This window comes from Fundulus heteroclitus, chromosome 8 (genome assembly GCF_011125445.2).
Source record: "Fundulus heteroclitus isolate FHET01 chromosome 8, MU-UCD_Fhet_4.1, whole genome shotgun sequence".
In the NCBI taxonomy this organism is placed as follows: Eukaryota; Metazoa; Chordata; class Actinopteri; order Cyprinodontiformes; family Fundulidae; genus Fundulus; species Fundulus heteroclitus.
The window spans coordinates 35,220,665-35,234,821 of NC_046368.1; the positions used below are offsets into that span (position 1 = coordinate 35,220,665).

General features: G+C 39.7%; 1 protein-coding gene across 5 annotated transcripts in view; it reads right to left on the bottom strand.

The window, feature by feature from the left end:
• The window catches only part of slc38a9 (solute carrier family 38 member 9), a 55,062-nt gene continuing 40,905 nt past the window's right edge, over positions 1-14,157 (bottom strand). For all 5 annotated transcript variants that reach the window (XM_036140675.1, XM_012854281.3, XM_036140671.1 and 2 more), the window contains 6 exons: positions 12,485-12,592; positions 11,467-11,573; positions 9,024-9,137; positions 6,440-6,588; positions 3,527-3,616; positions 1-2,139 (listed from right to left, as the gene is read on the bottom strand). In XM_036140675.1, coding sequence (XP_035996568.1) covers positions 1,974-2,139; positions 3,527-3,616; positions 6,440-6,588; positions 9,024-9,137; positions 11,467-11,573; positions 12,485-12,592 — 734 coding nt within the window. In that variant the 3' untranslated portion in view covers positions 1-1,973. The remainder of the gene's footprint in view (positions 2,140-3,526; positions 3,617-6,439; positions 6,589-9,023; positions 9,138-11,466; positions 11,574-12,484; positions 12,593-14,157) is intronic.

A 14,157-nucleotide genomic window follows, 5' to 3' on the forward strand; every position in this document is an offset into this window, starting at 1 on the left:
TTTTTTTTTTTTTTACAATAGTTATTTCAGAATAGTTTACCATTTAATTTTTAAACTACAATAATTTTGCTTGTATACATTTTAATATTTTCTTGCTAATCTACACGATTGCGCTTCCACAATTCCTTATCCCTCATAAGTGATAGGTTCATCTTTTAGCTCTTCATCGTAATATAATCATAATTTTTGCTGTCTGTTTTTTTTTGTGTCTCGAGTCTGTCTGTCTTTTAACCGCTGTAAAGCACTTTGTGTTGCACTTTGCTGATGAAAAGTGCTCTACAACAAATAAAATTAGATTTTGCAGAGGTTCAAGCCAGCCTTCTGTAGAAGCTGATGAGATAACATATTGTGCCGATATGGTACAGTGCCGTTTGATTACGGTAGGGATCAGGTGACAGAGGACAAAATATCAGTATACCTATTCCAATGTCACAGTAAACATAATAAAATAAGCAAAAGCTGGTTTGCATAAAAAGGCAAGTAAAAATAATTTCTAATTGTGACACTGACAGAAAATTCATTTTAGACCTTGGCAACAAACCAGGCAATCCACTCATACAACTTGTGACGAAAATGTGATGCCACATGGAAGTATCAAGAACATAGAAATGTCTTAAATGCTTGTCAAAAGGCCTTTCTCGGTAGCATCTTCAAGATGTCTCCCATAGACAGAGAAACTGATCGCATGCATTGCTCAGGTAGGATTTTGACCCATTTTTCCATGCAAAGGGGTCCTTTAATTGCATTCTGTAGTTCAATTCTTTCCACCGATTGTCCTTTAGGTCAGCTGATTGGTCCTCACTAACAGTTTTATGTTTTTACTAAAACCAAATAAGTTCCCTTGGACATTTAGGACTTGCTTGGAACTCCAAATTTGTTTAATCCTTATATTCTTATCAAGAATGTCTCTGTACATTTATCCATTTGTCCTTGCTTTAATTATATGGAGTCTGCCAGAACCATGTGATCTAACCATGATGTTCCCACCTGTAAGCAGAACCAGACTTCCTGCAAACATGTGAGCAATGACAGACGCCTCATTTGACCAAACAATATTTTCTCAGTATTTCATAGGCTTGTCCAAATCATCAAATCCTCTGCAGCAAACAAGCTTCAACATGTTTTTCTTCAGGAGTAGAGTCTTGTGCAGAGAGGCCACTGCTGCTGAGGGAACTACATATTGTTTTCATAGGGATTATACCTGCCATTTCCAGAACTTTTTTGAAGCCCGTTGTGAGTACCAGTTTGTCTTGCACAACTGTTCTAGTTATTCTTTTGACTGAAATCCAGCAAGAGAGGACCTGGCTGGTTTATGGTGAAATTATGTTCCTTCAACTTCCAGATTATGGTTCCAACAGAAAATCTAGAAGTTTAGAAATGCAACTATTGACTTGAGTATTAATTTTATGTGATGGTCTCTTTCCGTTGACCAATCCTACCACTCTGTGGTAATACTTTGGTAATGAGAAGCCCATTTTATAGGCCATTAGTTAATGTTAAACAAAGCTGGTATCAATCTGGACATTGCAGCAGGAATGCTTTCTAAATAGTCAGATTTTAGCTGGTTTCTTTCTTTTGTACGGCTCTTTGCACATCCTTTTCATCATTTGTTAAACACTTCTTCTCTGTAGCATTCCGTTTCATTACATATAACTCAGTTTATGGACTAATTTGCTTAGATTTATTTGTATCAGTGGATTACTTGGATTGTTGCTGACATCAAGTGTCAACTTTATGTTGAAAATATTTAACCTGAGAAAAATGTTTATGTTTTTAATAATTTTTTAACTCACTGTATGTTCAAACAAGTCATGATTATAAATTATATTTAATATGAAGGATGTCTTGAAATAAATATGCAGATAGTAAAAGCTTGGAGCCTGCTGTGTGTTCACACCACAACACTTTTAAATGGCACTAGCTGGACCCTCTAATTAGATCTTCTCATCCAGGAAATGTTGGCTGGTTGTTTCCTACATAAAGAACTGAGCAAGCAGGTTTGCAATACCCAGTACAATGAGGAAAGTGTGGAAAACAGCTGACTGCCAGGTGAGGTTCCCCTGCTGCTTCAGAGAGACCATGTGGACTAAAGCAGGAAGAAAAAACACTAAAGCCAGTCCACAGATTGCTCCGGAAAATCTGCAGAGAGAGAAACAGAGATTTAGGATTAGATCAGATTCTATGGTGCATAGATTGAAAAAAAATTGAAAATGTCTTAACTTGATTACTTTATTTGCATTCAACAAAAGGAACAAGCCTTTACTCCTCTTTATATGCTCTGGAGATATGAGGAATTGGGAATGTTTTGTAATGCGTTCAGGTTTACAAAACAGCCCTCCTTGCCCTTAGTGTTGGACCCTGATAAACTGCTAGAAAACAGAACACTGCCCTCTCCTGGTTGCCAACGTTTGCTGACTTACTAACCATTTTATGTGTGCTTTATACATTCACTAAAGGTTTTGAGGGGGCTGGGGTAATGGAAGGATAATGAGAAAAAAAAAAAAAAGAGTAAAATAACAGTAGTGACAGAGATGAACCTGTTTTTTTCCTTAGTCTAAACTCTGAATACTGGGTGCACATAAGATCCCAGATCAACAGTATGCAAAACCATTCATACCTTTTTTGTTTTAATATTTTGTGGTGTTCCCTGTCCCTGAAGACAAGCATCCCCACATCATAAAGCTGCCATCCCATGTTTCACCATGGAGATTGTGTGTTCAGAGTTATGTGCAGAGTTAATTTCCCTCCATACATCTGGGCCAAAAAGTTCCGTTTTGGTCTCATATGACCAGTACACCTTCTTCCACATGTTTGCTGTGATTCCCACTTGCCTTGAGACAAACTGCAAATAAGACTTTCTTTCAACAATGGTTAGTTGGCTGATGGACATCATTTACTGGTCATGTACCGGTGTAGCTAACTGGAATGGATTTTATCCAGGGTCGTAGACAAGAAAAGGTAAACACAAATGTACAGCAAACTTTACTCATTTTATGTGAGAGGACGATGTGCAGTTTTTCTTTAATGTCACAATTATGCACTTTGGGTTGGTGTATCATAAAATCCTGCTGAAAGATCCTGAAGATATTGTAAGGTTGGGTTTGGTGTACACATGCTTCACTGATCCTTCATCAAGAAAAACTAATTCTAAACAGGATTACCTTTATTCAATGTTTTTATGTGTAAAAGCTTTAGATGTTTGCCAACTAGAAAGTCCAGCATGGTCAAACCTTTTCATTTTTAGCATAGGCTGTCTTTAAACCATTCATACCGTAAGACTGATTCATTCTGTTATACTTCCATCTACACTAAAAACATATTTGACTGGTCAGACATTCATTTAAAATTTTTGCATCTTTTCTTATAACAAGACCATTCATTTAAACAGGAAAGTGACATTAGTGCAAAGCAGTCAGTAACATCTTCTATTAGTACAGTAATCTCAATCTTATGAAACTGAATCGCTCTGAGGCCAAGTACCATGATGAAGAGTATTCATAAACAGTTGGTATAACTCCATACGTACCGTATAATAGATCCAATGTTGGGATAAAACATGGCCATCAAAACTCCAGTCCCAACAATAAAAATATTCAGCACAAGAATGTGAATGAAACTGAAAAGAGAATGTGACAGCCAGCATTTAGTGCCAAGGTTAGCGGAAAAGTTTGCTAAAAATGTCCGAGTTCTGATATTTGGGTATAAGGACCTATCCTGCAGGAATATGTAGAATGCATGTACTGCTGTGACCCGGTTCAGGAAAGTCCAACTATTGACAGTACTGACAACTGAGCAGGGTTGGCTAAATGGCTAGGATATGAGCCTTTTTAAAGAAGCAATCTGTCACAGGTCTGAGTTGTTTAGTTATAACCTCCACGGACGTTTTACCCTTTAGAGTCAAGCGTACTATTGACTACATTTTCTGTGGCAAATCCCTACAATTCCCATACTTTCTGCCAGTGGGATGAATCAGCAGAATGGATGGTAAAATGTGTGATTAGCTAGCTGAGCATCTAGAGCCGTTTATTTTCCAGCAGGCTCCCACCTGTCAGTGAGAACAGAGAGGGACTGTGAGGCTGCGCGTCCTTGTGACCGCATGCTTGGATCAGCTCAGTGTATCAGGCTCGATGTCAAATATAAAACAGTTTCATGTAAAGACTTTTTGCCTGTGAGAAGTTTATAGTGCGACATGTACCTGTATGTGTGGAGTCCGCCTTAAGTACGCCTCGAATACGCACGGACCTCCACGGAGTGAACTATGCCCGAGTATGTGGGGGCCTTTACATGAATGCACTTCTAGTTTTTTACAGTTAGGCAGTCTTGTAGACAGCTCAGGGGTCTGATCAGATAGTGACACAATGTACCGTTATGCTCCAAATATCCATTGAACGGAGCGGATTCGTTGCTTACCAAAGTCGCATTTACACATTTTAACAGATTTTTGAGCACATTGTACCACATAAAAATCGGTCAGAAAGCACAACTGTAATCATACATAAAGGCGCACCAGATTATAAGACGTACCATCAATTTATGAGAAAATTTAAGGATTTTAAGTACGCCTTATAGTCTGAAAAACATGGTACTTCCCTCCTCACTGTTGCCATGCTGGTCTGTCATGTCCAAAGCTATTTGTTCATGCCAGGCTTGTCCACATTTGCCTGCCTGTCAAACAATTCCAAATTGAAAATGTTGAAAAAGCCCAAAAGATGGAAGCTGATAACTTAGGGCTGGACAATAATTTAATAACAATATATCGATCGATAGACGTGTGGCGCGATAGGAAAAAAAAGGGTCGATAAATGTTCGATATAGATACAGTTTTCCTTCCTTCCTTTCAGCCTATCATTAGTTGATGCTACGGTTACTACTTCCTCTCAACCAATCGTAATCGCGGACCCAGGCACGCCGTCACAAAGCGCCGTCCTCTCAAACCACAACACACAGCGCGTGAATATGTCGCAGCAAGGAGAGGCGGAGGAAATTGTTTCAAAACGGGGTTTTACTAGTTCGCCAGTCTGAGAAATAAACCACAGTGATTTGTAAAATTTGCAAGGAACCGGTAAAAACAAAGTCTGGTAACGCAACCAACTTGTTTCATCACGTAAGCCACTCAGCCGCTCACACCCGCAGCAGCGCGAGCTGCGCGGCTCCGCGTCATCTTAGGAATCTTCTGGAACTTCTTCCAAAACAAAGCAGGTACAGCAAGCTAAACTGGGCTCCCTTCTTTGTGATAAAATGACAAAGCGTCCAAGCGGCATAAGGACATCACGCATGCAGTAACATGCTTCATAGTGATGGATATGCTGCTGTTGTCTAACCTGACTCTCGCCAGATGTATGTCGCTCCGCCTAGCTTCACTCACATCTGGGACAACTCCATAGGAATTGCCTTTTTTGAAGGCTGGGCCTTATCAAAAATCCTTGCATATGATTGGATAGGCCACTTGTCTGTCATCTTCATCGACGTGCCATTTTAACCACTCACACCGAAGCTAACCCGTGACGCTGTGAGAGCGTCACATGTGTTTGTGGCTCTAGTGGCACGCGTTTTATTGACAGTGAGCTGACAGGAAGAGGGAAGAAGACAAAGCGAGTTGATCCCGAGCCGACCGCGTTGAGGACTAAAGGCTTCCTAATATGGTTCGCGCTAACCGCTCCGGGGCGCGTCCGCGTCCCGGAGAACAAAACTTGCCAAATCCGGTCGGAAGAAGGGCGAAAACATCGTTTCCACCAACAAAAGCCTTCAGAGGCGTTCTCTGATGTTCTTTTAATGAAACAACATTAGGTAGATTGGACAACACGGAAGAAATAGCATCAATGTTAACGCTTGCTTTCTCGATGCGAGCCGCCATTGCTATCAAACAGTCTCACGTCACGGTCGCTTCTCCACTACGTCACATCTATGAAACTCCAGCCCTGTGTCCTGATTGGCTAGACAATAAAATGTCCCAGATGTATGTGAGTGAAGCTAGGCGGAGCGACATACATCTGGCGAGAGTCAGGTTAGCTGTTGTCTCAGAAGACAAATGAACTCGTATAATACTGCTTTGTTTGCCATTTCTTGCCATTTAGCAAAGACGGAAGTACTTCTTCTGTGTTTTTTTAGGGGAGTTTGATAACTGCGCATGTCAGAGTGGTTCAATGCTGAATGAAGCCAGATGCATATACACACCATTAGTTGATTGTCTGCCCATAAAAATGGTACAATCTGGTTATTTATTCCGAATACATTTTAATCCAATCATGAAATTTTGTGCACATACGCATGGCTTGTGAAACTTCATGGGCGTATTAAAAAAAGCCCCAAATGAGAAAATGTGAGATGTAGGTTTCCCAGAAATTTAACCCCTCCCACATCTTCCCGGTAAACCCGGGGGTGTCGTTAAAGTTGAGGTAAAAAAAAATAATGTTCAATAAAAAGGAGGTTTTTTTCTTACCTGGGATAATGATTTCCAAACAACTGACCCATAATTTGGACTCGTACCAAGTAGCCCAATAGAGGGTAGACAGTAACCATTTGGAACAGCAAGCAGACACGAGCCACAAACACCATCACATCACTGCTGGAGAAGTTATCTAAGAAGTTCTGTAAGACAGATAGCCGTAAAACCTCTGTGAAGATACATGGCAGAAAGAACAAAGCTAAAAGGATAACAAATAGAAATAACCAGTTATACTTAGTGGTTGATATTGTCTCTGTGGCAGGTTGCATCTGATAATTTATGGCTTCTAAGTAATATAAACTGGCTTTGTTAAACATTGATTAAAAATGGTTTTCCTGATAGAGATTCAAAGACTTAATTACTAAACATAATCTCGATTTTGTGATTTTAACAGAAACTTGGTTACATAAATTTAATGGAGGCACACATTATGATAGAGTCCACACCTCCAAACTACAATTTTCTTTGTCAGAGCAGAAAGCAAAAGGAAAAGTGGAGGACTGGCTACTGTGTTTAGTTTATCAACCATCCAGACCACTCAGGTCTTCTGGTTCAAGTCTACTCGGCATACCCACAACCAAACACAGTAGAGCACCATTTAGTTCTTATGCTCCACTTATCTGGAACAAACTCTCAGAAGACTCCTGCCAGAGGGAAGTGACTGAAATAGTCTGTGACTGGGGTGAAGGGATCAGCCACAATCTTCCCTGCACGCCTCAGAGTCCTGGAGGCGTACAGGTCCTGGAGAGATGGAAGATTGCAGCCAATCACCTTCTCTGCAGACCGGATGACACGCGGCAGTCTGTCCTTCTCTTTAGCGGTGGCACCAGTGTACCAGATGGTGATAGAGGAGGTGGGGATGGACTCAATGATGGAGTAATAGAAATGCACCATTATTGTCCTTGGCAGGTTGAATTTCTTCAGCTGCCATAGGAAGTACATCCTCTGCTGTGCTTTCTTGGTGAGGGAGTTGATGTTCAGCTCCCACTTTAGTTCCTGGGAGATGATAGTTCCCAGGAAGCGGAAAGACTCCACAGTGTCAATAACGGAGTCACAGAGGGTGATGGGGGTAGCTGGGGCTGAGTTCTTCCTGAAGTCCACAACCATCTCCACTGTTTTTACAGCGTTGAGTGGAGATGGTTAATGTTCCATCTAAGCTTTTCTAGTTCACTGAAACATCATTAGATTAGGTTTGTGGTTCGACTTATCTTGACTGCTCTTCTAGTGCTACTATTCCACTGCTCGTGGTGCTGTGACTCTGAACTGGCTACAAGCACTGATGCTCATGTCATGCCCACGCCGCTGCTGCCCATGTGCGATTTCTTCACTATGCTTACGCACAGAGCTGTAATAGTTTTCATTGGATGATATGAGTGAGAATTATTTGAGTGACAGGATCCAGTGTAATAAATGTGATGGCCTGTGTTCTGAATTTGCAAGTGTCCACAAGGGGGTGACGCAGGGTTCCATATTAGATCCCCTCTTGTTCTTTTTGCACATTATTGAATTAGGCCAAAACATGTCAGATGCTAATGTGCATTTCTATGTTGATGACAGACATTTACTGTTTTGCAATATGCCTCGCTAAAGCTGTTGAATCTCTGCAGAAAGCATTTAACGTGATCCAGCTCACACTCCAGCTAAAACTGGTGCTCAATGCTAACACCAAGAAGGTGTCTCAATACCCCCACTGTGTCCACTCTTGAGGGAAATAGCATAGAGATGGTTCACATACCAATACCTTGGTGTATTTCTTGATGACTCCCTCGCCTTCAAGTCCCATATTGACAATCTTGTGAAGAAACTTATACTGGACTTTTTCCTTTCAAAATAAATGTCGTTTTTCTTTTGAGGTGAAAAAGCAACATTTTAAACTATTTTAGATTATGTAGACCTAATCAGCTCAAAGTCTTCATAAAAGTGACACTGTCTATCATGCTTCTGAGGTTTGGTACCAACCCAAAGCCTTGACCCATGATTGTGAACTGTACTCTCGACTAGGATTGCCTTCGTTGTGCCCGAAGATGATGGGACATTGGTATACTTTTATTTAAAAGGCCATGCTTGGGTTGCTGCTCTCCTACATCTGTGTATTAATCCCAGGGAGCAGCATGGATTTTTACTCTTTGTGTTCCAATGATCATTTGTTGCTCTCTGTTGCATTTACCTGCACAAAACTGGGAAAATGGTTGTTTACTCAGCTCCATCTTTGTGAAAGACGTTGCAGAAAGACTGGAAATAAAATGAACTTATTTCATTGAGTACTTTTAGGTCCAGACTGAAAGACGACTCCTGTAAGTATGGCATTTTAATTGTGAAATTGTTGTGTAACATTTGCTGCCTCTTGGCCACGACTCCCTTGAAGAGGAGGTTCTTAATCTCAATGGTACTCCTGGTTAAATAATGGTTAAATAAAGTATAAAATAAAGTTATTTCTATTGTGAATTTTGCCGAGTCACTCCAAAATGGTATTGTCAGGTAAAAGAAACATGTCAAAAAGATAATAAAATCACACAGCTAGAAATCAAAAAGCTAATAAAATATCAAATACCAAAAAGAAAACATGTTTAAATCTTACTGGTTCAATGCAGTCTTTGGAGAGAGGAGGTGAGGGAAAGGCAGCAAAGATTAACACCCCCACATACATGTATGTCCCTCCAACAAGAAGATAAGCCAGGGACAGGTCCCTTACCTGCAAATACAAAAAACAAACTAAAAAGTGCCATGTGGAATATTTAACTCCAAACTGTTTGCCCAGACATCGAGCTGAAATTGTTAACAAGAAATCCTATACTAGAAAGAAATGGTTGCGGCATTCACTGTAAGCCTGGATCCCTACAGATGAACCTTCGATTTATTTGGTGTATGGTATCTGTTAATTTCTTATTTGAATAACAGGCCTGGGGCCCATTTCAGAAAGCTGGGTTAGTGGAAATTGAGAGTAATTCCTGGGCTAAATTCCTGCATACCCTGGATTTTCTGTTTCAGAAAGCCTTGACCCTGAGTCAAATTATGACAACAAATTACTCCATGAAACAACCCTGCTAATGAGCAGAGTTGTTTGGGCTAATTGAGTTTTTCCTACTTTTTAGATAAGATCTGCACAAGGGAGTGTCAGAAAAGGCGTGTCCTTTTCTGGAGTAGCCTTAATGCTGGAGTGCAAATACTCCACAGAAATCTCGGTCAGGAGAGGCTGATCAGACCATGATTAAATGTTTATCGTTTCTGGATTAATATAATTTCAAGCATTACCGTTCTTCACCGTTGTCATTGATTTATCTCAATTTTCTGAGCCCACACATTGCTCTAACACGTGGGGGCCAGCTCTCTGTTCTGAGAAATTTCTTTGTGCTGCACTGTGATTTTTATGCCAACATCAGATTTTTAATAACATAGGTGACGCAGAAAAAGGAAGAACATATCAGTTATTTCAATAACTCGCACCATCCCAACATTAATGGTAAATGTTGATTATAACCAATTAATGCTTTAGTTGATAAAAGGTTAAACATAAGAACAACTTGTAACTGGACCTGACCCAAGTAAACTTTATTTTCATACTTCGTGATTTGCTGCCACGTCTTTTATGCCTGGCAGGTTGCACCAAGATAAGTAACCAATGCGCCTCCCCACGCCTTTTTGGGTGTTGAATGAGTGTAGTGTGAGAATACAGCTTTAATTCTCTGTCAAATAACACTCATATCACTTATGCATTTAGTTTTTCAGCAATTCTCTGCTTGCTTTTTCTGCAGCAACAGCATTGCTTATTTTTGTTAGTCAAGATTTAATATTTTCCATATGCCTTCATTAAAGATTTCTAATTCCACTCGCGGGAAATGTGCACTTCCAGGCTCCTCATTTCCTGCCGTTGCCTAGGTGAATGGCGTAATCTGCATTCCATTGATGAGAGCTCCTTTCATGCTCGTGCTCAACTCAGGGTTGATCGGACGCTGAGTTTAGTTACCTGACTGTCAGGACAGGTGATATCAGAGTGAGGTAGAACTACTCAGAGCAGCCGCCTTCTACTCAGGGTAGATCGACCATCCTATCTGAAACGGGGGCCAGAAGCGAAAGCAGGAGTGGTGCTAGTTTAAATACATGCATATCTCTCCGTGCACTCTGGCTTCAAACAAATATTTACAAACCCTAAAACCCAACTTATGATTGTTAGTTTTGCTTTTGAAAGTATTTTTTATTATTGCTGCTTTAAAAAAACATCAAAATGCTTTTTTTTGTTTCAGAATTGCATGCCATCAGTATTACATACCATGAATTTCAGTAATATTGTTATTCTAAGCCTCTCTATGCCAAAGATGGCCCATGTTTTATTTCTTTAAAAAAAAAAAAAACAAACATCCAAAAGCATGATTGGCAAATCTTTTTTTTGATTACTCTGATTTTAACCCTTGATAAACCACCTCAACAACCGTAAAATGCTGCAAAAATACTTGTCATCAGAACACACCAGTAAGCGGATATTTCTTTCCCGTTTTCGGTGGCTTATATGGAGGTCTGACCAGAGATTCATATCCTACAGCATCCAAAATAAGCTTAATTAGTTCTGGCTATAAAACAGCACATTTGCCTCAGAAACAGTCAGCTGTGGTTCAACAGCCCTGGGTCCTGATTTACTATGGCTTACCATCTTGCACAGATCCTGTTGATGACTGTTTTATGTGCAACATGACCACTTTATGCAACTGGGAGAGCTGCTTCAAAGAAAATGCAGATTTCAGCAAATATTCTTCAGCATTTGGTCAATATCTTTGAAACACCAGATGGAAAATTTAGAAGTTTTGCATTGTCCCACTAAAATGTCCCCAACTTTGTTGGAGCTCTTGAAACAAAAAGCTCTGGCTATATTTTTAAGCAGATTTTGAAAGTTAGACTTCAATCAATGTAGTCTTTATTTTACAGATTATACTCCGAACTTCTGCTAAATCTAAAAAGGGCCAGTAAGAAAGAAGCACAGAAAAGCTTTTGCAACTAATATTGTGAACAATAATTCAGCACAAGCTCACATTATGTTCCTGGTTTTTGTTACTCTTCATTAGGGTGATGATGCAGTTGTGAATGAAGAAGGCCAGTGTGAGGACACCAGTCAGCTGTGGAAAAAGAAGTCTGAAATCTGAAAAAAGAAAAAACAAGAACTTTGTTAGAATAAACATGAGAATCAGAACCATGATCTTTGTCCCCAACAGCTGTTAACCTTGTTGGTGGTTTGAATGTGTTAGTGCTCTGTCCAGCCTTAGTAAAAAACACCTGGAACTTTTATAGATTTGTTTTTAGTTTTAGGTTAAAAAGAATAAAACCAAAACAATACAAAGACCAAATAGATCTATTAAGATTATTATATTGTCAGAATAGAACAAAATAAATTTTAAAAAGTGCAACGACAAAGGCCAAAACACACCAGATTCAATTTGGCCTCCAAGCCGACAGACAACTGAGTCATATGATGTTAGAATACATTGAAGTGAATGGGACCGCGCAGACAGCTTGTGATTCCCTGCGAAGGAGTCTTTGACTGGCCGACCTAGATAGACCAGGGCTCTATCTTGGTCGGACCAAACAAACTCTAGGGCTCCATCTTTGGGGGGAAAATGGAGCACAGAAGTACTGAAAACAAAAAAAAAAGAAAATGTGAAACGCCGATCTTCTTTAAGTTTGTGCGGTCAGCAACTGCAGCTTTGCGATTATTACCACACCAGGCTGTGTTTACGCTGGTGGGATTTCCAGTTTATACCATCTCTGGTCTGGCTCCGTATACGGTTCCTCTAGTCGGAAAGTGTGTGTTTGGATGCATTTGACTGTTCACGCTCTGATCAAATTTCTTCAAGTGTGTTTTGGCTTTAATTGCCCACAGCCCCCCCCCCCCCCCCCAACCCAGTTTCACATAAAATATCAAAGGATATTTTAATAAAAAAAATAAAAAAAGTTACCATGTACATCAGACATTTTTACTGCAATGTTGGAAAAACTGTCAAAGTTTATTAAGGCTGCTGTGCAAAAAAGGAAAGTAGACAGGCAGAGATCTACCTGGAACATAGAACTGGGATGGCTCGAACCAGTGGAACTCTAGGTGGAAGCCAAGGCGGGCAGCTTTGATGGTGACCAGCACAATCAGGTAAATGACTGATATGGTGCCTAGAAGAGACAGAATAATGCTGGGGAATTAGTGCGTAACAAATAATGTATATTTCATAACCAACTAATCTGGTTAAAATCACATTAAATATACAGTAACACCGCCACACAAACTGACATGAAAACCAAGTACAAACTTGCTCCTTTCGAAGGGATACCAGAAAGGATGCTACAGCCAAGTGTTGCTAAAAATGTATTTAATCATGTGGATTTGGTGTGCATCTGTGACCGCCTGCATAAAAGCAAAGAATGTGTGTGTTGACATGAGGTCAAAGAGGAAAAACATGAGCTACGCCAGAGAGAGGCAGTTGCTGTTTCACATTATTCTCTAAAGTGTTTATAATTTCCAGACAACTGGGAGTTAATTAATAAACAGAGAGAAGGAAAGTTTTCCCAAAAGTTTTCTACTTTTGGGAAGTCTGGCAACCTTCCCAGGAGTGGACAATCCTGTAAATCTTTCCCCATGTCAGGCCAAGAAATCCTCAGGGAAATAGTTTTTAAACCAACTGTCTCACATCGTTTGACTTAGCCTTTAATAACATTCATCACATTAAATATAAATTGTTCTCCCTCTCATGTTACTGCGGTGCTTATCCATATACTGGTTTGGTAAAAACCCAGCTACATACATTTGTTACACAAACAAATGTCTTTAGCAACTTTTCCACCAAAAGGCCCACGAATGAACTTCCTAGGATGTTTTTACCCAGGTAAGAGGAATCTTAGGTAGGGGAGACCGGGTCTAGTTATCACACACATATGTACCAGATGAAAGACCAAAGTCTCAGGTATATATTTTGTATTTGGGTATATTTCATATCTTATTTCTGTGCAGAGTTATAAGTGATCTAATGGAGATTGTCACTATGTGACAAGTTGCCCCTCCAAGGGGTAACTTGTCACACTATATGGGGTAAGAGGTCACACGGGGTTTTGCAACCAATAAAATAAGGGCAAAATTAATTTTGTTATTTTATAATGTTAATTGAATAAATGACAATAACTCACTTTTACTATGAAATAAAATGAAATAAAATGCAACATGCATTACGAAACTGACAGTTAAACTTTGAATACAAACAAAAGAACAAAAGAAATTGTCACGAGTCAGACTCCTCATCCGAGTTCAAGTTTTGGCATAGCTTATGTAGATTGAATTGCCAGGAGCACATGCATCACATGAAATAACATGAAATAAAATGAAATATTATGAAACATTGATAGTTGTCTGACCCTGAATTTCTGCTGGTGTGAATGTTTTACAGTATCACCCTAAAGTATAGTAATTAACATTAAAGTCCTTTACTGTACTCCTGTTCGACTTGTGACCTAGGGTCACCTGCCTGACTGTAGCATTACGTCAGGTGCTGCACGGCCATGCTCTGTTTTTCTTTTATAACTCCTGACCATCTTCTTTCTCACTTTGTCCTCTCTTTTAAATTGCTATTTTTTTCTGTAAAAATAATGTAAAAGTTTTATTAGGATATATTGATTTAAATAATTTTTGAAAATTATCATTTTGGGGTAAGTTGTTACATGTGACAACTTACCCCAAAATGACTGAT